The 26,667-nt window shown below is 46.3% G+C and overlaps 1 protein-coding gene across 1 annotated transcript in view; it reads left to right on the top strand.

Moving 5' to 3' along the window:
- The window catches only part of VDR (vitamin D receptor), a 65,685-nt gene that overhangs the window by 33,291 nt on the left and 5,727 nt on the right, over positions 1-26,667 (top strand). The window contains exons 4-7 of the mRNA XM_070410350.1: positions 2,939-3,069; positions 10,920-11,104; positions 11,359-11,479; positions 13,972-14,143. Coding sequence (XP_070266451.1) covers positions 2,939-3,069; positions 10,920-11,104; positions 11,359-11,479; positions 13,972-14,143 — 609 coding nt within the window. The remainder of the gene's footprint in view (positions 1-2,938; positions 3,070-10,919; positions 11,105-11,358; positions 11,480-13,971; positions 14,144-26,667) is intronic.

The following is a 26,667-nucleotide window of genomic DNA, read 5'->3' on the forward strand; positions in this document are numbered from 1 at the left end:
GCACCGAGCCAGGCCTGGCCAGTCCGGCTGCCCTGACTCCTCGTGGGCATAGGCTAGATGACAGCCACACATGTGGAAGTGTCCTTAGAAGGCAGGAGAAGAGCTAGGACGTGGGGCCCTCGGGACCTGTGTCCTGGCAAACAACCCTGCTGGGCCAGACACAGCTGAGGGGCTGCTCTGGGATCTGGGCTCCAGGAAGGACCTGGGGTTGCCTGGTGAACTGGCGAGGGAGCTTCCCATCCCCCAAAGCTGACCCACTCCAGAGCCTGATGATGCTCCAGGTGATGTGTAAACTCCGTGTTCCCTGCTACAGTTCCAGGGCCTTTAGAGGAGCATGGGGAGAGCTGCTGACTGTGTTTATTTATAATAATAATTGAAGAGCTTCGTAAGTTTATAGGTGACTTTCTGCATTGCGCAAATAATGCAGAGATGCACTGCAAGGTTGGTGAGCGCTGGGACAAGGTGTGGCCAAGAGTGAAAAGCATGGGTGGCATTCTCACCACAGGTCTGGGCCCTGCTGTGAGATAATGTGCCTGGCCCGAGGACTTTCAACTTTCTGCTTTTTTCCCTCCCTCTCGCCCTCCCTCTCTCTTTTCCTCCCCCATCCCCCCCCCCCCCGCCTCCTCCTTCCTCTTCCTCTTCATCTCTCCTTCCTCCTCTTCTTCCTCCTCCCTTCCTCTCAATACTCCTAGGCTTCATACTGCAACAATGAAGCTGGAAGCAAGGGCACTGCTTTTTCCATAGCCGGGGCTGGCGAGAGGCTTTGGCTCATGTGTCTGGAGGTGCCCTGTGTGTGTCCTCCTGGAGCCCATGGCCCAGAGAATGAACAGGAAGGTCACTGAGCCTGACAGGGGAGTGGGTGGGAGGATATAGCCCCTCAACCCCGGAGGGGGGGGGGGGGGCTCAATTGTAAAAAAAAAAGGAGGGGGCAGGCGGAGGGGAATGAGAGTTTGCTCTGAATTAAAAGCTTCTGGTCTTTGAGTAGGTTTAGAGATTTATGGGCATTCTGGGGGCTTGAGCATTTGTGGTAACAGGTGGAGCCTCGAGAACTGCAACGTGGGAAGGAGTAAGGGGCGGAGGGACCAAGCTCACGTTCCAGAGTGAGAGAGATACCCTGTGGTGATAATAGCATGTCATTCTGGGGCAGCCCTCACAGTAGCCAGAGTACTTCCACACTCTCCTGTCCCCGGGAAAGCTGCTGGGAGGAATGGGGGCTCAAGGGGAAAGGCTTCCTATTTCCATAAAGGTGGGCAAACGCCTGCTATTCGGTGTTTCCCTGGGTAGTCACCGCAGGGGCAGGACACAGCCTTGGGTGGCCTGGGCTCAGGGCTAGACCACCCCCAATAGCCTAGGCCCTAGGCTACTCCGCCTCCCTGTAGAGCCTGGTCTGGTGGTTGGCCTCAGGTAATGAGGGTTGTGACAGGAGGGACAGGGGCCAATGCCAAAACCAACAACAGCTACTTCCTGGACCGCTGGGTTGTCCTTCACCTTGATCTGTGCTCAAGGGCCAGCTGCTCAGAGCCCCTCACCTGTGGGCTCAGCTTCATGGGGCACATTGAGTTTCTGGGGATGAAATAGCACCTTCAATCCAGGAAGCTAAACGCTGAGCACCACATCCCTAAGGATTCCAACTTGGGAGCCTTCACTTCTTGCTGAATCGCCTCACTGATAAGTTTCTTTACATCAGCGGTCCCTTCCATGAAACAAGGGGGTGCACTGGACCCCTGCGGGCCTTAGGGACTGTGACTGCCAGCAGAGCTGGTCCTCTGGTCTCTTCTTCCCTATATCTAGGGTCAGGTTGGCTTGGCCCCCATGTGTCCATGTCAACTGATTGTGTTTTTCCTGAATCCCTGTATGTTCTAGTGAATGTGAACAGTGAGTCATTTGTCACCAAGAAACATGAGTGTGTGACTTCTGGGGAAGATGATGTCACCAGCTCATCTCTGGGAAAAGGAGAAGGTCGGGCCTGGGCCTTCAGTTCTAAGGCTTAGCGCCTCAGAGGATGCTACTCAGGGAGAAAATGATTCTGCCATCCTCTTTCCCGGCTAAATCCCGCCACCTGTCCTGGGGAAAAAGTGGGGCCTCCCCTTGCTGGGGTTGGGGCTGGGGGAGGGGGGCAGAGGGGGGGAGAGAAGAGCCTCTAAGACATGGGTGTGGGAGGCCTCTCGGAAGGTGGCCTTGGTGCAGCCTCCCCTGTGGGACGGTTGCAGTGAGAGAGGAAGCGGAAGCAGGAAAATGAGTTTGCACACACAGATACACGTTTACAGTGGAGACCAGGTGGGTGTTGGCTTCCTAGCCGAGAACCTCTGACAGTTTTCTGTTCTTACAGAACCTTTGTTTCCTTGCCTTTCAGAAAACCAAAGCCAGACCTCAGGGCTCCCCCCTGCTCACCTGGCCCCTTCTCCTTCTGGACAGATTCTGTCAATGTCTAAAGCCATGGTTGGGCCTCTCCTCCCTTCTCCCTGCACCTGTGCACACGTCTTTCCCTGGGTCGGGGATGCCCTACCCCCAGCCTTCCAGATCTCTGGACTCTTAGGAAGTAAAGGCTGACACTAGCATCCTCACCTCTCAGAATGGCTCTGTAAAAGCAGTGAGGGCTACTTTGCAGATTTCAGTATTTTAAAAAAAATGTTTTTACTCGGTTAATTCACTCATATATTTCCTGTGTAATTAACAAGAAGGTGAGGGGTAGAGTGCTGTAGAAGTAAATGAAGCAATGATGGGAGCAGAGCAGACAGGGAGGAGCAGGGCACGGCTGCCACCTTTGGCGGGAGGTGGGGGGCGGGGGGGTGGGCGTTGGTGTCACTGAGAGTAGCCCAGTCGTTTGGGGAGAAATGTACATCTGGGGCCTTGTGGGCAGGTTCCTGCTGTCACAGCAGCCAGGACTGGGGAGCTGGAAGGTGGGTGACCCAGTGGAGAGCATGTCCTCTCTTGGCAGACGCAGCATGAAGCGGAAGGCGCTGTTCACCTGTCCCTTCAACGGGGACTGCCGCATCACCAAGGACAACCGCCGCCACTGCCAGGCCTGCCGGCTCAAGCGCTGTGTGGACATCGGCATGATGAAGGAGTGTGAGTGTCCAGGGGCCAGGGCGGGGGGTTGGGACGGGACTGGGGGCAGAGGAATCTCTGGCTGCTGTTTATGCGGGTTTGGCCAGAGGGGTGTGCCCGCTCCTCCCCCATAGCTGCTGGCATCCTGGCATCCGGGGCCAGCAGCCTGGGGAGGGTGGCCGAACCGCCAGGGTGAAAGCCTCTGCGTGTCTGGGTCTGGGAGGCCAGGAGGAGCCCTCCAGTGAGGCTGGTGGGAGGGAGAGGCCGGGCACTGCCTTCCTGAGCTCCCAGGTCAGTCTTCCTCCAAGATGCCATCCCTGTGCTCACAGCTCCCTGGATCCAGGGGAAAGAATGAGGCTCAAGGACCCCAGGGTGCTTTGGCCTTTGGGAGAGGGGCCTGCTGTGGTTGGGGCGGAAAAGAGTGGTGGGAGAATGAATGTTCCGAGCCTGGCTGGCATCGGGGTCCGCCCACCCCAGCCTTCCAGCCTCCCTGGCCCCGGGAGCAAATCTGAGGGCTGGTGCCCAGGGGATACTGGGTGGAACGATTCTGTGAGGGGAAGCACTGGGCTCTCAGATGACCCTCTAGATCAGGGGTGGGCAAACTTTTTGACTCGAGGGCCACAATGGGTTCTTAAACTGGATCCATGGATGGAGTGTTTGTGTGAACTGATATAAATTCAAAGTAAACATCATTACATAAAAGGGTACGGTCTTTTTTTTTTTTTTTAGTTTTATTCATTTCAAACGGGCCGGATCCGGCCCACGGGCCGTAGTTTGCCCACGGCTGCTCTAGATCCAGACAGAGAAAGAGGAGCAAGCCTGCAGGACATTCTGTCCAGCTCTGGGCAGGCGGAGAGGATCCGTGGGGCAGTTTCAGATGTTCTGACCCCTGGACTTTGCATCTGAGCTCTGGTACCAGTTACTTGGTAACCAGAGTAGACACTGAATTCAGTAGATTTTGGGAGGGGCTAACCAGCACCTTCGGGGGCTCAAGGCAGGGGCACTGAGCTGGCCTGGGCATGGGTGCCCTCTGCACATTCAGCCCCTGCTTTGCCACTTGCTCACTCCTGTCTGCAATCTGCGCTCAGCCCTGGGACAGGGCCTAGGCCCTCTAGACCATAGGCCTGAGGAGGTTGGGGAGGTGCGCTTAGACCTGGGGGGAGAGGGGGGCAGGTATAAGGAAGATGTATCTGGAACCAGAGGAAAAGTCACAGTACAGGGCTGAGGGGATGGGAAAGTTCTTCCTTGATGGGAAAAAACAATCTCTGTTGTTGAGAAACAGAGGCGAGTGGAGGCCCTCACCCGGGGCCCCTCCTCAGGCCTTGACAGGGTCCCCTCTGGCAGGTCTCGTCCCCTCACTCCTGATCCCAGCTCCCCAGCCAACACTGGCAGCCCTGGCAGGAGTTTCCAGGCCCTGTTCCTCCTCGCCCCCACGAGAGCCTGCAGGCCCCGACATGCTCATCGCTCCGTGCCCAGTCCCCTGCCCCGCCCGGCTCCTGTGTTTATCCTGGAGCATGCCGGCTGCAGGCCTGGGTGCCTCCTGGGCTTCTCACGCGCTGCTCAGTGCGGCCTGCTCCGTGTGAGCTGGTGCTGGACACAAACCAGGTGCAGCCGCAGCCCCTGCTCCGCCCCCGGGGAGTGCCTGGGCAGCCTCCAGGGGCAGGGAGACTGGTTCTATGGCTCCAGCCAACCAGGAGCAGCACAGAGTAACACCGCTGGGATTCAGTAAGGCTCTGCCCCAGGAGTTCCGGTCAGGGCCGGCCTCACTGATATCCCCGAGGCCTCTCCCCTGTGTCTCAGGGGAAGGAGATGATCTATCCGCTTGCAGCAGGAGGAACACTTAGAAATCCTCTGAGCCCCATGAAGGTAAAGCTATCAGGATTGGAGTCAGAAAGCAAGTTGAGACTCGACTCCAACTCGGAGTCCCCTCCTCGATCCCTCTTGGGCCCCACGGAGAGCTTTGCAGCCATAGTGAGGAGCAGACCTTGAGTGGGTCAGGGGACCCCTGCCCAGGAGCACCCTGTGGTGGGGCCCGCCATCCAGAAGTGGATCCTCCCCTGCCCCCAATCAGCTTTGTGCCTCAGCCATGCCAACCCTAGCCTCAGTCCTCCCCATGGAACCCGTGTCGCTGGGTCTGCTGTATGCCCAGTGCAGCCCATGCCCACCGCTCTCTAGATGCCAGTGCAGGGAGCTACACTGAGCTGGGGATGGGCCCCAGAGCTCCACTTAAAATAGAAAACTTGGCCCAGCCGGGTAGTTCAGTTGGTTGGAGCATCATTCCATACACCAAAAAGTTGTGGGTTTGATCCCCAGTTGGGCATGTTCAGGAGGTAACCAATCAATGTCTCTCTCTCTCTCCCTCCCTCCCTCCCTCCCTCCCTCTCTTCCTCTCTCTAAAATTAATAAACATATCCTTGGGTAAGAATTTTTAAAAAGGAAAATAATAGAAACCTTGGTCTAGCACTAAGCTCTAAGACCACTTCCTGGAAGGGAAGTTTCTTCCAGGGACAGGTGTGGTCCCTGCCTTGGGGCAGCCCAACTTTGGGAGGCCTGTCAGCTCCCGGTCATATCCCTGGGCACGGAGTTCCCAGTCATATCCCTAGGATTGCTGCTCATTTACCACCAGGGCTGGCTGTTGCTCCAAGGCCTCCCGCTTAGAGACAACTGAGTGCCAGCATTTGTAAACCATAGGACACCCAGCTCCCTGTGAGAAGCCCTGGGTGCCAGGCCCCTTCTGATGGGGAAACGGAGGTGGCCCTTCCCTGGAGGAGGCTAGGAAGGGGGAAGGGATGAGCCTGGGAACCAATGTTTATTGACCACCTACTGAGTGCCAGATATGTGTCAGACACATGCATTCTCTTGTTAAATTCTTATAAATTCCTAAATATGTAAATACCCTTTAAGATTCAATAGATGAGGAAATTCAGAAGAATTAAAAGAACATGCCTCTAAGCTAATAAGATGATGGCGTGGGCATTCTAACCTAGGTCCGTCTGTTTCCAAAGACCAGACCTATGGGCTCCAGCCCAGCACAGCCCCCAGGTATCCCCAGGGGGCCAGAGCTCCTTCATCGTGCATTTCCAGGCACTGCCTAGGGCCCTACCAATGAGCTAAAGAGAACTTTGTCCCACTGAAGTCTCCCTTTCTCTCTCTTCAAGTCCTAGTTGACTTTATGTCCTTGGAACCCAAGAAATTTCATAATTGAGTTCTTGCTTCTTGTAGACCAGCCCTACACAGAAGTACGTATTCTGTTAACTGGTTTAACATGTTTACAGTTGTGCATCTTTTGCACCCAGCATTAGCACAGAACCTGGCACATAATAGGTGCTCAATAAATGTGTTGAATGATTGAATGTTTGCTTCTTTGTACCACTACATCTCCCATACTGGTCTATAGATCAAGAAGATCCCCCAAACCTGATATTATCTGTGTCATTCATTTGGAAAACCTTTATGTCTGCTTCCCTGCTGTTAGGCCACCAGTGACAATTTGAAATGTTTATAAGTTGTTTGTGCTTTCAGACCTTGCCTCCCTAACTCGATTCGCTGGCATGGGAATAACTTGCCCAAAGCTATTTTCTCACTCGGCAAGGAACTTAGTAGGAGTGGAGAAAAGCTACTAGGAAGCCATACAGGTTTCGCAAAATCCATGTACAGCAGATTTTCGAATAAGTTTTATTCAACATTGCTTCATTATAACATTGATGAAATGTGGTAGTTACTAACTCTTATTCACATCCTTTAGGCTATGGTAAAACAGTTTTTGTTATTTGTCATTTTGCTTAGTTATAGAACCTATCCACATGCTAGGTAAGGACTTAACTGCACATCTCATGCACTTTATTCTTTAGAGAGCCCATCAAATGCTCTTTCAGAACCTACTTACTCTTATTCTAGGTCAGTGGCTTTTAACTTCAAAACATATGTCCTCCTACATGATAGTAATGGCATTTTTAGTAGCAATTCACTGAGCCAATGATAATCTCCTACGGAATTAATAACCCCTTAAACAAATGATGTATTTCATAAATCACAATAGCATCTGCATATGTGAGAGACTTATGATTTATTCAGTCCCCAGACAATGTGGCCTGGAAGGAGGCCCACGGATTGGTGGCCCCTGTTTCAAACCAGCAGATCCCAGCATTTCTTCCTCTGGGACTGCACGCAGGATGGTGGTCCCTATTGATACAAGTGATCCAGGGGGACAGTGTCATAAGGTTAACACTGAATCTTCTTAACTTTGTCCTTTCGAAGTAAATCATTTACAAACTTTGCTACTTTAATTAAGTTTTCATACTCTTCAGATGGATTGGAACACTGTGTGTGTTCAATGCCGAGGACCAGGGCCCTACTGAGCACTTAGCTGATTCTAATCAGAGGCCGTATGAGGTCCTAGATAAAACCATGGATTCTAGAACCACCCTGGCCTGCGATGAGTACCAGCCCCACCAGTTGTTAGCTGTGTGACTCTGAGCAAGGTATATAGCCTCTTGCCTCAGTTTTCTCATCTGCAATATGGGGATAATGGCACCTGCTTTAGGTGGTTCTTAAAAGGACTAAATACATGTGAGTTAATATGAAAAAACAAAACCACACTTAGAATTGTACCCAGTACATAAAAACCTCCATATATTTTATCCATTTTTATTTACACTTTTTTATTGCAAAAAAACCTTGATCACCAGGATTTCCAGCTCCCAACAGATTTGAAGTAACTCTTCAGGGGAGAAGGCACACTTTTAGGGGCAGGCACCGAAAGGAAGAGACAACACATAGTTTAACAGAGAGAAGGAGACCGAAAGCCATGGAAAGTAGCACAAGAAAAAAATCATAGCAGGCTGAGTCATGCAGTGCAGGGAAACAGCCCTGAAGAATTCTGAGGTCATAACTTTGTTCCTGCAAAGTCCAGTAATTGTTCAGAAGGATGCCTCTGAATCATCAAGAAAAGGTTTCATGATGTTACAGGTGTTCTGTTACAAGGCATTCTGTGTTGAAAATATTTCAGTAACAACGATTTAAATAAAAAGGTAAGCTCAGCTTAGGATCTGGTGGACTGGCCTTCAGGGTGTGTGTTCCTGACATTGGAGGGTACATGCAGTATCGGTGCATCTCTCACAGTCCTTTCCTGGGCCCAGGGCAACTAGCACATAATAGGGACAACCAGTTTTGATGTGTTGGAATCAGACTATTGAATAAGTACCATGGCCAGAAAGCTCCACTGGGCTAGCCTTTATGGGGGAAACAGCAATTATAGGATGTGGCCCCTAGCCTTACTCAGTAGCCTATAGTTCCAGTGAAGGAGACCTTGAACTTCTTAGGTTCTCTCTATACAGGCATTTATTGCACACCGTACTAACCATAAATATTACAGAGCAGAAGGCAATCGGGTGCCAGTGTAGGTAGGAAAAAGCAGACATACCACAGGATTAAAAAAGGAGAGGTCAGGGCAATCAAGAAACGCTTCCTGTGAAAGACAGCCAGTTGTACGCTGGGTGCAGAAGAATAGGTAGAACTTGCACAGCTACTGGGGAGACAAGACTCAGCTGGACAGGCATCCAGCAGGAGTGGAAATATGGTGCCAAGAGGGAGCAGGTCGTGTTCACGGGTCAGCAATCCCAACACGACTAGAGGGGAAGTGCATCCACAGGCCCCGGGGGGTGAAGTTGGAAAGTCAGGAAGAAGTGAAATCATGGAGAACCTTGACGTTAGTTTGCATGTGGTAAGCAATAAGGACCCGGGAGAAGTTTCTGAGAGGAGAGACCTCATAGAACCACAAGGACTGGCTCAAGCCAGTGGACACCCTGGCGTGACGGGCAGAGCTAGCCCCCTCCAATCCAGTCTCATCACTTTTCTGGCCACCCCGCGGGTGAGCAGGAAAGACCAGACACTTACTCTTGGGTTCTCCAGGCTAGAGCCTGGCACCCTGCCTAGACTGGGATGCTCCCTGCTCCCACTCCACTTGACCTTTTGGGGTCTGAGCAGACACCCTCTGTGGGAGGACGGTTGGCAGCAATTCTGGCAGGTGAGTCAGTAAGCTGGGCGTGGCCTCCTCCCAGTCCTCTTCTTTGTATGGCTTACCTCAGCTGTGGATGGAACGCACCATCTTTTGCTGCAGGCATCCGTTTTCTTCTGTGCCCCAGGCTCTCGTTGCCCACTCCTACCACCATAAGCTTTTCCTCACCCTCCGCCCCGCCCCCGCCCTCTAACTTCTCTCATCCTCCCTCCTCCTGAATTGCCTGGGCAGATGGGCCTTCCTTGAAGCCTGGAACCCACCCACTCTGAGGTTCTGGTTGCTTTCCCTGCTCTTGTGAAACTCCCCAGTTCTGTGGGCAGAGGCCCTGGCAACACCAGCACAGAGCAAGTAGCTACAGGCCACAGGCCCCCGTGCCCACTCCTGCCGTCAGCTCTCGGCAAGCCCCGCCAGGAGGTCTGTTTGCCTGGCTTCTGTGCCAGGCATCCCTGCTCCCAGCCCCGCCCTCCAGGCAGCTGCCCCAGCACCACCCCGAGCCCCTGCACGGCATGAAGGGGTGTGAGGTCTCCCCATCTTCAGACACTTGGATAGCAGCTGGCGAGAACTTCCCAGATTAGAACAATGAGGTGTGGTTGTCGGGGACTTCTAGAGGACTTGAAAACTTCCTTGGGCAGAAATTTCAAGACTGGACAGGCTGGGGAGGTATTGTTTTGCAAGGAACCAAAGATGAAAAGTCTTTCACTGCTGGTCAAAATAGATCAGATGCCTGGATTCCATGCCCAGAAAGTTGGACGTGGGAATGGCCTCATGGGATTGTCTTCTCAGCACCTCCCATCTTCCAACACTGTGACTGTCCCCACCGTGACTCATTCACCCTCTCTTCCCCCTGATGTCTCCCTCAGGATCAGGGAATATGGGGAGGGGGAGAAGAGGGGGAACTAATGTTGAATGAGCAGCTGCTTTGTGCTCAACATGCATCGCATTCAGTTCTCAAAGCAGTCCATCTTTCCAGGTAGATATTTTACTTCGCCACCCCTGAACACATTTTACGGAGGAAGGAACAAAAAAAGGGGCCTTAGAAGAGATTGCATGGTCCAAACTTGTCATTTTTTAAAAATATATTTATGCCCTGACCGGTTTGGCTCAATGGATGGAGCGTCGGCCTGCGGACTCGGGGGTCCCAGGTTCGATTCCAGTCAAGAGCATGTGCCTTGGTTGCAGGCACATCCCCAGTGGGAGGTGTGCGGGGGCAGCTGTTCGATGTTTCTCTCTCATCGATGTTTCTAACTCTCTATCCCTCTCCCTTCCTCTCTGTAAAAAATCAATAAAATATATTTAAAAAAAAAAAAAAATATATATATATATATATATATATATATATATATATATTGATTTCAAAGACGAAGGGGGAGGGAGAGAGATAAAAACAACAGTGAGAGAAAGTCATTGATCATCTGCCTCCAGCACGCCCCCTTGCTGGGGATGGAGCCCGCAACCCGGGCCTGTGCCCTGACTGGGAATCGAACCATGACCTCATGGTTCATAGGTTGATGCTCAACCACTGAGCCACACCAGCCGGGCCAAACACAAGCCCAGAGAGTTCAGATAGTTTGTCCAGATGCATACACCCAGCCTCTCTAATGCCCAGGCCATCCACCTCTCAGATCCTCTTTTCCTCCTCTCTCAGGTGCCTGCCTTTTCAACATAGAAAATCCAATTTTCTACCCATAGAGTGGGTTTGGCCTCCCCTGAGGCAGGAACCCACTTCCCCCTTCCGTGAGCTCTGAGTGTGTGGTGGGGGAGGCAACCTTCACATCTTGTGTCTTTAGAGACCAGAGGAAGGTTTCTTGGAGGAGCTGCAGACCCAGCCCTCCCAATGCTCTCTTCTTACCCACAGTCATCCTGACCGATGAGGAGGTGCAGCGGAAGCGGGAGATGATTCTGAAGAGGAAGGAGGAGGAGGCCTTGAAGGACAGTCTGCGGCCCAGGCTGTCGGAGGAGCAGCAGCGCATCATCACCATCCTGCTGGACGCCCACCACAAGACCTACGACCCCACCTATGCCGACTTCAGCCAGTTCCGGGTAGGCCGCCCACTGGCCCTGAAGGATGAGCCACAAGGGGATCCTGGCCTGGGGAAGGGGGGGAAGGGGAGGGAAGGACCAAGGCCTCTCAGTCCAACAGGAAGGGAACAATGGAGGCTGCTCCGTCCCTCTCACTTCAGGGAGGCCGCCCCCTCCCATGGAACTTCCTTAAAGCCACTCCTGTGGGAGATCAAGGCCAAAGTAGGAAGGTGGCCTGAAAAGTGAGCTTCTGATACTCCATCTTTCCCTTCCAGCCTCCGGTTCGAGGGTCTGAGGGTGGAGACAGCCATCTGTCAAAGTCATCCTTGAGACACATGCCCAGCTTCTCTGGGGACTCGTCCTCCTCCTGCTCAGATCAGTACACCGGCTCCCCAGGTAAGTGGGACTGCACACCTTGCTCCCTGGTGAGCGGGGAGAGGAGCCCAGAGCTTCCCCACCTGCCTGTCTGAGGCTGCCAATGGGAGGATGGCCCTGTCACCCTGTGGGCCACATGGTGTCCTCAGAACAGGTAGAACTTGCCCAAGGGCCCACGCTGGGAAGAGGCCAAGCGGGGGTCCCAGGCAAGGTCTGCCTGCGGGAGCTCTTGCTACTCCCTCTGAGCCAGGCTTCTGCCCCTGGCTCCCTCCTTGGGGGAGACCTGGTTCCTCTAAATGGTATTTTGAGCCTGGGCCCTATGGGGTTTTTGTTTAGTGTTTCCGGTTTTATTGAAATATGATTGACAGATCACACTGTATAAGTCTAAGGTGTACAACATAATGATCATATATATATATACAACCAATGAACATCTATCACCTTACATAGTTACAAAGATTTTTTGGTATGATGAAAACTTTTAAGATTTACTCTCTTAGCAACTTTCAAATATTCAAAACAGTATTGTTAACTATAATCATCAGAGCCTGAGCCTTTGGAAGAGTCCCCTTGCAGCCAACTTTATCCCAGAGTCCCCGGGGACCATTAAGGCCCTAGAGGACCTGTCACCTCCAGCCCATCCTTTCTTTTCTTCTTATGTGCTCTTTTTCTGCCTTCCTCTTCATCTTCCTGCCTCATCCTCCCCTGCTTTTGTCCTTCAACCCTCTACCTCTCAGCCAACCCCAACCCTGCTGCCCTCAGCCTGGGGCCTCCTCTCCCCCGACCCCGGGGAACTAGAACCCTTCAGACTCACTGATGGTTATGGGTCCCAAATCCAGGACAGGTGGCAGGGGTCCCAGTGCCAGCTGGACAGAGATGGCAGTGGAGCCAGACATTGGCATATTCCTTTGCATCAATGAGGGTCCATCTGCATGTCACATTTGTCTGTATTTCAGTTTTTAATAATAATTTTATATTATTTAGGAGTTTTTATACCCTCTCATAAGTTGATTTGAGATGCTCAGCCCCCCCCCCCTTGGTATTACCAGTAAAACATATGTTTATTTACAATTCAAACTAGTTAACATTTTTTATTTTTTAATTATCATACAAAAGTAGTACATGTTCATTGTTGACATTAAGAAAATAAAAATTAAGTTATATATATATATATATACATACATATATATATAATCTTTAACCCTACTACCCATTTAACCACTGTTAGCACTGTGATGTATCTCTCCTATTTTGTAATTTTAAATATGTTTTTATTGATTTTATTTTTTAATTAATTTATTTATTTTATTTTATTTTTTTAATATGTGTGTATTGACTTCAGAGAGGAAGGGAGAGGGAGAGAGATAGAAATTTCAATGATGAGAGAGAATCATTGATGGGCTGCCTCCTGCATACCCCCTACTGGGGATGAGCCAAAACCCAGGCATGTGCCCTGATCGGGAATCGAACTGTGACCTCCTGGTTCATGGGTAGATGCTCAACCACTGAACCATGCTGGCTGGGCTATTTTTATTGATTTTATAGGGAAAGGAATGGAGAGGGAGAGAGAAACATTAATCAGCTGCCTCCTGCAAACCCCCTACTGAGTACTGAACCTACAATCCAGAGGATCTTTAGGTACATTGGGCGATGCTCAACCAAATGAACCACACTGGCCAGGACTCATTTCTTAAAAAAACACATTTGCATATTCAGAAATGGAATTGTGCCATACACAGTCTGGTACTTTGCTTTTTTCTCACAATAATACATTGTATTATATTTTCATTGTATCATATTATTTTTAAAGGCTGCATGGCAGTCTGGGGTATGAATGTACAATAACATATCTAAATCCCCTACCATAGTATATTTAGATTATTTCCCAGCTTTTCATTAAGATAACAGTATACTTGTTGCTAAATATTTGCACTTATTGGGAATGTCTTCCTTGTGATGAATTCCTGGAAGTGGGAGTAGTGGTTAAAGAATATGCGTAATTGTCAATAGCTTGCGAGGTGACTTGCGAAGATTGGTGCCTCCTTTAGTGCACAAAGTTGCCTAGTTCCCTGCATCTTCATAAATATTGGTCTCAACATTTAAGCATGTTTGTTTCTAGTTTATAGGTGAAAAGTTTCGAGGTTTTATGTGACAAATTTTTTTTTTATCACTGGTGAGGTTAAACATTGCTTCCCACAAGTTTATTGGTTCCAAATTAGTTTTGATTTGGCAGCGTTAGGAACAACACACAGAACATAAAATCATAACTTGAGGAAGTCTCATTTTGGAGTATCTGTGATTTTGGGTTTTACTGCCCCGCTCTGCTGAAAGAAGTGACAGGGGAATCCTAGAGGGAAGCCTGGGCTGAAGAGTGACCTTGGGAGAGGTGGTCACTGTGGGATTCCCAACTGGCCCAGCTGCCATGGCACAGGAGGCCCGCACAGGGCCCAGCAGGAGGAAGCCAGGCTCAACTATCCTTAAGGAGTTCCTTTTCTTCCCTCCTCCTTCCTCAGACTTGATGGAGCCGACCAACTTCTCCAACCTGGATCTGAGCGAAGAAAACTCAGATAGCTCTTCTGTGACCCTAGACCTGTCCCACCTCTCCATGCTGCCCCACCTGGCTGACCTGGTCAGTTACAGCATCCAAAAGGTCATTGGCTTTGCCAAGATGATCCCAGGGTTCAGGTAAGAAGATTTGGGGACATCTGGGGAATAGAGTTAGAATCCTGGAGTGAGTTGCAAGGAGGCTTGAAGATCACAAATCCAGTGCTTCCCAAAATAGAAAGTGAGGCCCTGCGCAGACCTTCTAAGTAGAATCTCTGGGCTAAGCCCAGGGGATTGTATTTTAGGAAGTGCAACCCTCCAGCATTACTTGAGAGAGCTATTCATGCCCCACACCCTGTAGATGATGAAACAGAAGCCCAGGAAGGTTTAGTGGCCAATGCCAGGACTCCCAGCATTGGAGCCCATGGGTCAGAGCCAGGTCTGGAACTCGTAGCTCACTGCTGTGTCCACTCAGCTGGCTTGGGCTTAATCCTCATAGTATGCCTTTAAGTTAAGCCCTCATTAACCCTCCACACTCAATTCTGAAACCAGAATGAAGTGGTAGAGGGGAGAGAGGGTTGGGCACAAAGACTTGTGAAGGCGCTTTGGAGTCCTAGGGGGAGACAGATTTACTGGCATTTAAGATCTGGGCATCCTTCACCCAATATACCCTTCACCCAAGGCCATTTCCTAACCATACTGAGACCTTTTTGCCCAAAAGGATAAGTATAAGGAGTTCTACTGGAGTAGAGATCCTGTTATGGATTCATTCATACAAATTTCTTTCACTCATTCAAGTGTTTTAATGGCATGTATAATACTCATATTTAAAGTGTGATGCTGTGTCAAATAGTCTTTTTTTATTATTTTTTATGGTCAAGTAGTACTCCATTGTGTAAATGTACCACTGCTTTTAAAAAAATTCTTTATTGTTTAAAATATTACATGTCTCCTTTTTCCGCCATTGACCTCTCCCCAGCCATTCCCACCCCACAGCACATGCCCTTCCCCCATACTATGTGTGTCCATGGGTTATGCTTATATGCATGCATACAAGCCCTCTGGTTGATCTCTTATCCCCTCTACCCTCCCCTGCCTTCCCTCTGAGGTTGGACGGTCTGTTCGATGCTTCTATGTCTCTGGGTCTATTTTTGTCCTTCAGTTTATGTTGTTCACTATATTCCACAAATGAGTGAGATCATGTGATATTTATCTTTCTCCCACTGGCTTATTTCACTTAGCATAATGCTCTCCAGGTCCATTCATGCTGTTGCAAATGGTAAGAGTTCCTTCTTTTTCACAGCAGCATAGTATTCCATTGTGTAGATGTACCACAGTTTTTTAATCCACTTATCTGCTGATGGGCACTTAGGCTGTTTCTAAATCTTAGCTATTGTAAATTGTGCTGCTATGAACATAGGCGTGCATATATCCTTTCTGATTGGTGTTTCTGATTTCTTGGGATATACTCCCAGAAGTGGGATTACTGGGTCAAATGAAAGTTCCATTTTTAAGTTTTTGAGGAAACTCCATACTGTTTTCCACAGTGGCTGCACCAGTCTGCATCCCACCAGTAGTGCACGAGGGTTCCTTTTTCTCCACATCCTCGCCAGCAATAGTCCTTTGTTGATTTGTTGATGAAAGCCAGTCTGACAGGTGTGAGATGGTACCTCATTGTTGTTTTGATTTGCATCTCTCGGATAATTAGTGACTTTGAGCATGTTACCATATGTTTCTTGGCCTTCTGTATATCTTCTTTTGAAAAGTGTCTATTTAGGTCTTTTGCCCATTTTTTTAAATTTAAATTCTTTATTGTTTAAAGTATTATATAAGTCTCCCTCCCCCTCCCCCATTGACCTCTCCCTGGCCACTCCCACCCCACCCCCAGCACATGCCCTCATCCCCCTACTGTCTTTGTCCACTGCTTATGCTCATATACATGCATACAAGTCCTTTGGTTAATCTCTTAGACCCCTGCTTTCCCCTGCCTTTCCTCTTAGGTTGGACAGTCTGTTCAATGCTTCTATGTCTCTGGCTCTATTTTTGTTCATCAGTTTATGTTGTTCATTATATTCCACAAATGAGTGAGACAATGTGATATTTATCTTTCTCCAACTGGCTTATTTTGCTTAGCATAATGCTCTACAGGTCCATCCATGCTGTTGCAAATGGTAAGAGTTCCTTCTTCTTTTAGAGCAACCTAGTATTCCATTTTGCAGATGTACCTCAGTTATTTAATCCACTGATCTGCTCTTTGCCCATTTATTGATTGGATTGTCTATCTTCCTTTTGTTAAGTTCTATGAGTTCCCTATAAATTTTGGAGATTAAACCCTTATCAGATATAATATTGACAAATATGTTCCCCCATGCAGTGGGCTCTCTTGTTGTTTTGTTGATGGTTTATTTTGTTGTGCAAGAGCTCTTTATTTTGATGTAGTCCCATTTGTTTGTTTCTCCTTAGTTTTGCTGCCTATGGATTCTTCTAAGATTTTTATGGTTTCCTGTCTTACATTTAAGTCCTTGATTCATTTTGAGTTTATTTTTGTGTATGGTGTAAGTTAGTGGTCTATTTTCATTTTTTTGCATGTATCATCCAATTTTCCCAACACCATTTATTGAAGAAACTGTCTTGACTCCATTGTATGCTCTTGCCTCCTTTGTCAAATATTAATTGAGCATAATGGCTTGGGTCAATTTCTGGCTTCTATATTCTGTTCCATTGGTCTATATGTCTGTTCTTGTGCCAGTACCAGGCAGTTTTGAGAACAGTGGCTTTGTAATATAGCTTGATGTCTGGTATTGTGATCCCTCCAACTTTGTTCTTCTTTCCCAGGGTTGCTGTGGCTATTCGGGGTCTTTTTTTATTCCAGATGAATTTTTGGAGAGTTTGTTCTAGGTCTGTGAAGTATGCCATTGGTATTTTAATGGGAATTGCATTGAATCTATAGATTACTTTGGGTAGTATGGATATCTCAATTATGTTTATTCTACCAATCCATGAACACGGTATATTATTCCATTTACTTATGCCTTCCTCTACCTCTTTTTCAACGTCCTGTAGTTTTCCAAGTACATATCTTTTACCTTCTTAGTTAAGTTTATTCCTAGGTATCTTAATTTTTTTGTTGCAATGGTAAATGGGATTTTTTTTTTTTTTAGTTTTTCTTTCTGTGCGTTCATTATTGGTGTATAAAAAGGCCATCGATTTCTGGGTGTTAATTTTATATCCTGCTTTATTGTCAAATTCATTTATTAAGTCTAGTAGTTTTTTGATGGCATCTTTAGGGTTTTCTTTTTCTTTTTTTAAAATATATTTTATTGATTTTTTACAGAGAGGAAGGGAGAGGGATAGAGAGTTAGAAACATCGATGAGAGAGAGACATCAATCAGCTGCCTGCTGCACACTCCCTACTGGGGATGTGCCCACAACCAAGGTACATGCCCATGACCGGAATCGAACCTGGGACCCTTGAGTCCGTAGGCCGACGCTCTATCCACTGAGTCAAACCAGTTAGGGCTTTAGGGTTTTTTTATGTATAAATAATATCATGTCATCTGTGAATAATGACAGTTTTACTTCTTTTTTAGTTTGGATGCCTTTTATTTCTTCTTCTTGTTTGATCGCTATGGCTAGTACATCCAGTACTATGTCGAACAGGAGTGGTGAAAGTGGGCATCCCTGTATTGTTCCCGTTCTTAGGGGAAATTGTTTTAGTTTTTGCCCATTGAGTATGATGTTGGCTGTAGGTTTGTCATATAAGGCTTTTATTATGTTGAGGTATGATCCCTCTAGTCCCACTTTGCTGAGAAATTTTATCAAGAATGGATGTTGGATTTTGTCAAAAGCTTTTTCTGCATCAATTGATATGATTATGTGGTTTTTGTCTCTCAATTTGTTTATGTGATGTATAACATTTATTGATTTGTGGATATTGTACTAGCCTTGCATCCCCCAGAATAAATCACACTTGGTCATGGTGTATGATCTTTCTAATGTAATGTTGGATCTGATTTGCTAGAATTTTGTTGAGGATTTTAGCATCTATGTTCCAGGGATACTGGCTTATAATTCTCTTTCTTTGTAGTGTCTTTATCTGGTTTTGAAATTAGGGTAATGTTGGCTTCATAGAAAGAGCTTGGAAGTGTGCCTTCCTCTTGAACTTTTTTGAATAATCTGAGAAGGATAGGTTTAGTTTTTCTTTGAATGCATGGTAAAACTCCCCTTTGAAGCCATCCAGACCAGGGCTTTTGTTTGCTGGAAGTTTTTTGGTTACTGCTTCAATTTCATCAGTAGTTATCAGCCTATTCAGGTTTTTTTATTCTTCCTGATTGAGTTTTGGAAGATTGTATTTTTCTAGAAATATGTCCATTTCATCTAGGTTGTCCAGTTTGTTGGAGTAGAGTTGTTTGTAGTATTTTTTTACAATCCTTTTGTATGTCTGTGGGGGTCAGTTGTTACTTCATTTCTTTCATTTCTGATTTTGTTTATTTGGGTACTCTCTCTTTGTTTCTTGGTGAGCCTGGCTAGAGGTTCATCAATCTTGTTTATCCTTTCAAGGAACCAGCTCTTGGTTTTATTGATCTTACTTCTTTTCTTTTCTTTTTTTTTTTTTTTTTTTTTTTTTTTTTTTTTTTTTTGTCTCTATGTCATTTATTTCCTCTCTGATCTTTATTATTTCCTTCTTTCTGCTCACCCTGGGCTTTTCTTGTTACTCTCTTTCTAATTCTTTAAGTGGTAGGGTTATATAATTTATTACTATTTTTATTGTTTTTTGAAGTAGGCCTGTAGAGCTATGAATTTCCCTCTCAGGACTGCTTTCACTGTGTCCCATAGATTTTGGATTGTTGTGTTTTCATTGTAATTTTTTTCCAGGATGCTTTTTATTTCTTCTTTGATCTCTTTGGTAACCCAATCATTGTTTAATAGCATGCTATTTAGCCTACAAGTGTTAGATTTTTTTTCTCATTGTTTTTATTGTAGTTAATTTCTAATTTTATGCCATCATGATCTGAGAAGATGCTTGATATGATTTCTATCTTCTTGAATTTGAAGAGACTTTGCCTATGTCCCAATATGTGTTCTACCTTTAAAAATGTCCCATGTGCAATTGAGAAGAATGTATATTCTGTATCTTTGGGGTAAAATGTTCTGAAGATGTTAATTAATTCCATTTGATCTAGTGAGTCATTTAGGATTGCTGTTTCTTTGCTGATTTTTTGTTTAGAGGATTTATCCAGTGGTATCAATGGCATATTAAAGTCCCATACTATGATTGTATTGCTGTTGATCTCTCCCTTGATATCTTCCAGAAGTCTTTTTACGTATTTGCATGCTCCTGTATAGAGTGCATATATGTTTACCAGAGTTGTATCCTCTTGTTGAATTGCTCCGTTTAGTATTATGAAGTGGCCCTCCTTATCTCTTGTTATGGACTTCACTTTGAAGTCTATCTTGTCCAATATAAGTATTGCTATTTTTTCATTTTCATTTGCCTGAAAATTGTTTTTTCCATCCCTTTTCTATTGGTCTGTGTGAGTCCTTTATTCTGAGGGGGGATCTCTTGGAGACAGTAAATATATGGGTCATGTTTTCTTATCCATTCAGCTATCCTATGTCTTTTGATTGGAGCATTTAATCTATTTACTTTTAAGGTTATTATTGATAGGTACTTTTTTGTTGCCAGCTTTATTCTTTATGCCTATGTTCCTTCTTCCCTTTCTATTTATTCTTTTTACAGCAGTCCCTTTAGCATTTCTTGCATTGCTGGCTTGGTAGTAATAAACTTCCTTAGCCTTTTTTTATCAGTGAAGCTCCTGATTTCACCTTCAATTTTGAATGATAGCCTTGCTGGGTATAATATTCTTGGATTCAGTCCCTTGCTTTGCATCACTTTGTATATTTCATTCTTCTCCCTTCTGGCCTGATATGTTTCTGTTGAGAAATCAGTTGATAGCCTGATGGGAGATCCCTTATAGGTAAATTTCTGTCTCTCTCTCTGGCAGCCTTTAAGATTCTTATTTTGGCCCTAGCTAGTTTGGCTCAGTGGATAGAGTGTCAGCCTGAGGACTAAAGGGTCCTCGGTTTGATTCTGGTCAAGGGCACATGTCTGGGTTGCAGGTTCAATCTCCAGTGGGGGGCATGCAGGAGGCAGCAAATCATTGATTCTCTCTCATCATTGATGTTTCTATCTCTCTCCCTCTCCTTTCCTCTCTGAAATCAATAAAAATATTTTTTTTAAAAAAGATTCTTACTTTGTTGTTGATGTTTACCAATTTAATTATGATGTGTCTTGGTGTTGGTCTTTTGGGTTCATCTTGTTTGGGACTCTGTGTGCTTCTTGGGCTTGTGTGACTTTTTTCTTCCCAACATCAGGGAAGTTTTCTGTCATTATTTCTTCAAACAGGTTTTCTATTTCTTGCTCTGCTTCTTCTCCTTCTGGCACTCCCATTATGTGGATGTTGTTTCGTTTCATGTTGTCCCAAAGCTCTCCTCCTGAATCCAAGAATACTATACCCAGCAAGGCTATCATTTCAGTTGCTGCTCTGCTTGGATGTTTTTTTCTACCCTATCTTCTAACTCGCTGATGCAGTCCTTAGCTTCTTCTAGTCTACTGTTGAAACTTTTCATTGTGTTCTTTGCAGCTATGTCATTCTTCATTTCCTCTTGATTCTTACACATGTTGCTGAATTTGTCTTCCAGTCTTTTCAGCATCCTTATAACCATTGCTCTGAATTCTTTCTCTGACAAATTGCTTGCCTCCATTTTGTTTATTTCCTTTTCCAGTGATTCCTCCTTTTCTTTCATATGGGGTTGTTTCTTTGTCTCCCCATTTTTGTTGTTCCTTTGTGATTGTTTCTATGTATTAGATTAAACTGCTATGCCACCCAGATTTTTTGAGTTTGTCTTATATAGCCGAAACCGGTTTGGCTCAGTGGATAGAGCATCGGCCTGCGGACTGAGGGGTCCCAGGTTCGATTCTGGTCAAGGGCATGTACCTGGGTTGCGGGCACATCCCCGGTGGGAGGTGTGCAAGAGGCAGCTGATTGATGTTTCTCTCTCATCGATGTTTCTAACTCTCTATCTCTCTCCCTTCCTCTCTGTAAAAAATCAATAAAATATTAAAAAAAAAAAGAGTTTGTCTTATATAGTAGATGTTTTGTGGAACCCAATGGTGCAATATCTCAGGTCTTATGGGTTGAGTATTCTAGGGATGCCCCCTACTTGGGATATTTGCATTTTCTTGGTGTAGTTGGGTCTTGAGTATTATTCTTCTGTTTGTGGATGAAGTCTCCTCTCAGGATGTCTAGTTATGTGGATCGCTCTCTACCATGTTGACTGAACAGCACAAAATACAACTCAACAAGACACAACACAAAGGGAAGAAAACATGAATGTACTCACTACACTGATAACCCCAATAAAAGTGACCACCAGAGAAAAGAGAATTAGGAGAGAGAAAAGAGAGCAAAAGTTATATTGAGAAAAGGAAAAAAAGGTAAGAGAGAAAAGAAAAAGAAGAACAAATATATGGGGAGAGAACACCACAATGCAAACAAATAAACCAAAAAATGCAAACAACAAACACCCAGAAAAAGGGGAAGACAGAATCTGTAGAGGCAGAGCTTATATACAGAAAGTAAGATTAAGGAATTGAATGAATAAGGGAAGGACCACAGTTCAGCATAGAGGAGGTAGAAAGAGAATGAGTGGATAAGAAGAAAAGAAAAATAAATAGATAGATAGGTAGATAGATAGAACAAAAAAAATTTTAAATTTAGCTATTCATTTATTTTTGGAAAAGGAGAATAGAGGAGAGAGCAGATAGACTTGAGTTTAGTGAGTGAATCTAATTAAATAATTAGAAGAAGAGAGCAAGAGAGGAAAGGAAAATAAAAACATTAAAACAAACTGACTAGTGAAGAAAGAGAAAAGAGAGGGGTGCATGGACTTGGAGCAGGGGAGAGGAAATTAGATATATGAGTAAGCCAACAGAGACTACAATAATAATAATACATCAATAAAGCAGATAAAGAAGATCAATTTTAATAAGGGGTAAAAAGAAAGGAAAGAGAAAAACTAAAATGGGGACAGGAGAAGAGAAAACAGGATGAAAAAGGAAGACGTGAGGAAGAAAAAGGGTGGAAAAAATAGATAAAATAAAATAACAAAAAAGAATAAAAACAGAATGAAAAAAAATAATACAAAAAATAAAAGGTAAAAAAACAAATAAATAAACAAAAAGTTTTTTAATAAAAGATAAAAAATAAAATAAAAAGTGAAGTGTTGCTCGCTTCAGCTGAGTTTTAATGCCCCATGGGGGCTGGTTTAAGATCTCATTTTTCTGTTCTGTCTGCCACTTCTCAGTTTCCTGTTAGGTAGTCAGCACCGTGTTGAAGTTCCAAGCGATCCACTGCTCCTCTGTGTCTATCTCCACAGCCTTGGCTGCAAGCAGGCGGGACCATCTGCCCGCTTTGCCTGTCTGCCTGCTGTCAATCTTAATCACTCGAGCATCTGTTTCTGACTGGGCTTTAGGTGGGGGTGGTGGTGCATTGCTTTCTGGGACCGAGGGCTCTTTGGGGCTATTCAGAGTCTTTGTTTCCTTTGAAAAGCTCGTGGTGTAGGCTGGATGTGGCTGTATTAGCTGCCTTGAAGCTGCTGGGAGGGGCTCGCTCTTCAGGGGGAAAATGCCTGCTTAGGTGTGGAGGGTCAGGAATGTCTCAGTGCCAGATTCCCGGTCACCTCTCCCTGTCCTGCTCTCCTCTACTACCTCTCTCCAGACTCCACAAATCTGCACCTCCACCTGCACCGCAGCCTTGGGTGAGTGTTTGTAATAGAAAGGTCCTATGAACTAGGTTTAGCGAATTAAAGCAAAGACAAAACAGAAGCAAAACAACCACACGACTACGAGTTTCTCTCTCCCCTGCCCCCCTCCAGCACTGTGCAGCTCAGGCAGCTCTTCAGGCCGCCTTTCTGGGCACAGCCTCTCATGGCTGTGGACTTAGATCTAGATTCCCCAGCCACCAGCCGCCAGCCATCAGCAGCCCTGTGGACTTCCTTTCCACAGTCGGATGTTACGCCTGTCCCCAAGGGACACGGACTTGGTGCAGTGTAACTTCTTTCTGACCCTCTCAGCCCAGTGGTCACACGTCTCTCTCCTGCCCAGATCCCCGATCCTACCATTCTAGGCATCCTCTGCCCTTTCTGGCTGCAAATTGTCTCACCAGCTGTGTCTAATTTGCCAATTGATGTTATTCAATTTAGTTGTTCCTTCTATTTGCTCTGGGACAAGGCACAGGACATGTCTGCCTATTCGGCTGCTGTTTTTCCTCCTCTTCTGTACCACCTCAAATAGTCTTAAAATAGTTAAAAGCTGACACCTTTAGTAGATATGTTGGTGGGGTAATTATATCTATATGTATGTATATTCATATCCTCATTCTTTCTAAAAGTTCATTTAGAACAGTGGTTCTCAACCTTCCTAATGCCGAGACCCTTTAATACAGTTCCTCATGTTGTAGTGACCCCCAACCATAAAATTATTTTCGTTGCTACTTCATAACTGTAATTTTGCTACTGTTATGAATTGTAATGTAAATATCTGATATGCAGGATGTATTTTCATTGTTACAAATTGAACATAATTAAAGCATAGTGATTAATCACAAAAACAATATGTAATTATATGTGTTTTCTGTTGGTCTTAGGCGACCCCTGTGAAAGAGTCGTTCGACCCCCAAAGGGGTCGCAACCCACAGGTTGAGAACCACTGATTTAGCACATTGTCATAATATACATATACAATGTGATTGAGAAATAGAAATAAATCAATCATTTCAAGTAATGACAATAGTTGCAATTGTAGCAGCAGGCACGTAATGGCTCCTAGATACTGATGTTCAGATTCAGTGCTGGAGCCAGAAAACAATTTCACATTGGCCAGCTCTGAATGGAAACTAAAATGGGGTACCATTTATTGTTTTGTGAATCTCTCTGCTACTTAGGGAAATCATCAGTTACTATCTAAGTTACCACAATGCCAGCTAGATAATGGTAATTCACAAGGCTAAAACCCAGCACTTCCCAGTTTGTTTCTGCCCCAAGACCACTGGCTCTGTGTTATTTTATGCCTCTCACCACTCCAAATACCAGGGGTGTTCCAATGCTCTTTCCCTACAATTAATGGGAAAATTGTAAAGAAGAAAAAAACATCAAATGGCATTGAGACGCTTACTGCATTGTACATTTGGTTGTAGCAAAGGGAGTAAGGGGCACTCTGGCAGTCAGGCAGGAGCGAGCTGCTGTCACCTGTGAGCTCAGCATTGTGCTGGGCCTGGGATCTACCCTCTAGACTAGAGCCTTTCCTTGGAACAGACAGCACATTCCGCTTAGTACAAGTTCCAACTTTCTCCTCCACTCTTCACGTTATTGTTTGCAAACTCCATGTGTTCCAGAGTCTTGTTTTATGTAAACAGCCAGAGGAAAAAAACACCTCAGGGTGCCAACGGATACATGGCAGCACCCGGCTTTCATCTTAATTTAAGGGAGCAGTTCTTATTTAGGCAGGGTCCATCCTTCCCTGCCAAGTGGGGAGGGGGATGAAAGGCCATCTCATGCTAAGGTTTGGTGATTCTAAGTGGTGGCTGGGATGGCATACGAGGGAAATGGTCCCGAAAAGAAAGCCACTCATTTAACCAGATTACCCCATGGCAGCCCCCTCCATTACGTAACCCAAACCCCCATTTTTCTCCCATGCCCTTGGCCCCTATCCCTTAACCTCGGCACATATATGCTTACACAAATAACACTACCAGTTCTTCAATTTCTCTCCCCCAGGATGAGTTGAAGTCTTTCACTTTTCTTCCCTTTCAAGCCTCATTTCCAGAGTTCCTTTGTCTAGCCTTGCAGTCATGGCCAAAATGACATGTATCTGAGCAGGTACTGGAGCCGTGCAGTTATGGATGCAAAACCGTGTAACTTGATCCTGACATGCTTGGGTTGGCTTCCCTCTCCTCAGCATGACTTGAGAAGTCACTCATCGGACTGTGTTCTAATAGAAATGGAGCAGGCCTTGGAAAGAGCTCTTGGGGGCACACTGATGTGGATACAGAGGTGATGTGGCCTGGAAGAGGGCCAGAGCCCAGGTTCTGGGGCAGCGGTTCTCAACCGGTGGGTTGCGACCCCTTTGGGGGTCGAACGACCCTTTCACAGGGGTCGCCTAAATACATCCTGCATATCAGATATTTACATTACGATTCATAACAGTAGCAACATTACAGTTATGAAGTAGCAACGAAAATAATTTTATGGTGGGGGGTCACCACAACATGAGGAACTGTATTAAAGGGTCTCGGCATTAGGAAGGGTGAGAACCACTGTTCTGGGGGCACCTAGGTGGGGCCAGCCCATCAGCTCTCCGGTTCTGCCGGTTTCTGTACTTAGGGGTTCTGTTTTTCCAAGAAGTGCAAGAACAGTGGCTATGTCCTTGGTGGCTTTGATCTTGTTGCCCGTAGGCAGGGGTGGAGGGTGTGGAGAGGGCAGGATTAGACGTCTGCGTGGGTGAGTGGGTGGTGGGGGAACAGGATGAGACTCTAATGTGGGCATGGGACCAAAGTAGGGTAGGACTGGATGGACTGTGGGGTATGAACAGTGCTGTGGTGTGGCCTGGGCCCTGCTCCTGACTCCCTCCTCCCCTCCCTCAGACTCTCAGTCTGCACCCCATCAATATCCCTCCCTCCGTGTTGCAAAAGAAATGCATGGAGGAAGTGGGGCCAGGAGCAGTTCTGGATCGGGGAGTCAAGGACCATAGGTTTCACTGCCAAGAGAGGTGCATGAGAGACCAGGCCAAATCAGCTGGAGCCCGGCCCTGTGGGCTAAGAGCCTTCAACCTCACTGGCATTTCCATTCCCAGGGGCTCCTTCCTGGGTCTCAGACCTGAGGGACGGAGTGCTTCCGATGTCCTTCCCTTTGCATTCACTTGTTCATCTATCCAACCAGCTGCTTTCTTACATAAACTGTGAGGCATTAAAGTTGACAAGAACACAATCTCTGTCCTCCCAGGATCAGAGTCTGATGGAAGAGATAGACATGTAAACAACTGCTGGGAGGAGATAAGAGCTCTAGAGAGGCCTGCTAGAGGGACCGTGGGAATACAGGTGGGAGGGGCTGGATTCTGCCTGCGGGGTGGGAAAGCCAGGATTGGGACACATTTCCAGAGCTCATCACAGGTGCCCAGAAGCGGCCACAGGTGCAAAAACTGATCAGGGTATAAACACTACACAGGCCCAGGGAGGAAGACAGAGCCTGAGCTGGTATCTGTCATAGCAGGAACAAGGTCTCTTGGGATTTCTCCACCTCTACCCTCACCTCCACCAGTTCCAGTTCTGGCTGTGAGCTGCACTTAGAAATTCCCTGTATTTTCAGGCCCTGGGTAGTAATTCAAGGTCATTCTAGGTTTGCTTTCATAGAAGTCCAGATCACAATAGGCAGTGGTCTCCCCAGCAATCTCTCTGGCCAAACACCCATGGGATGTTTGACCATTTCTGGACATTAATTTTTAGTGGGCCATTGAACAAAGGGTTATGTTCTAAGATAATTCTCACAAAATTACTTGTAATAACAAAAATTAGAAGCAACTAAATGTCCCAAAATAAGTGGATAGGAGA

The sequence above is a fragment of the Myotis yumanensis genome, unplaced genomic scaffold (assembly GCF_028538775.1).
Source record: "Myotis yumanensis isolate MYYU_CA2020_CCGP unplaced genomic scaffold, mMyoYum1.0.hap1 SCAF_3, whole genome shotgun sequence".
In the NCBI taxonomy this organism is placed as follows: Eukaryota; Metazoa; Chordata; class Mammalia; order Chiroptera; family Vespertilionidae; genus Myotis; species Myotis yumanensis.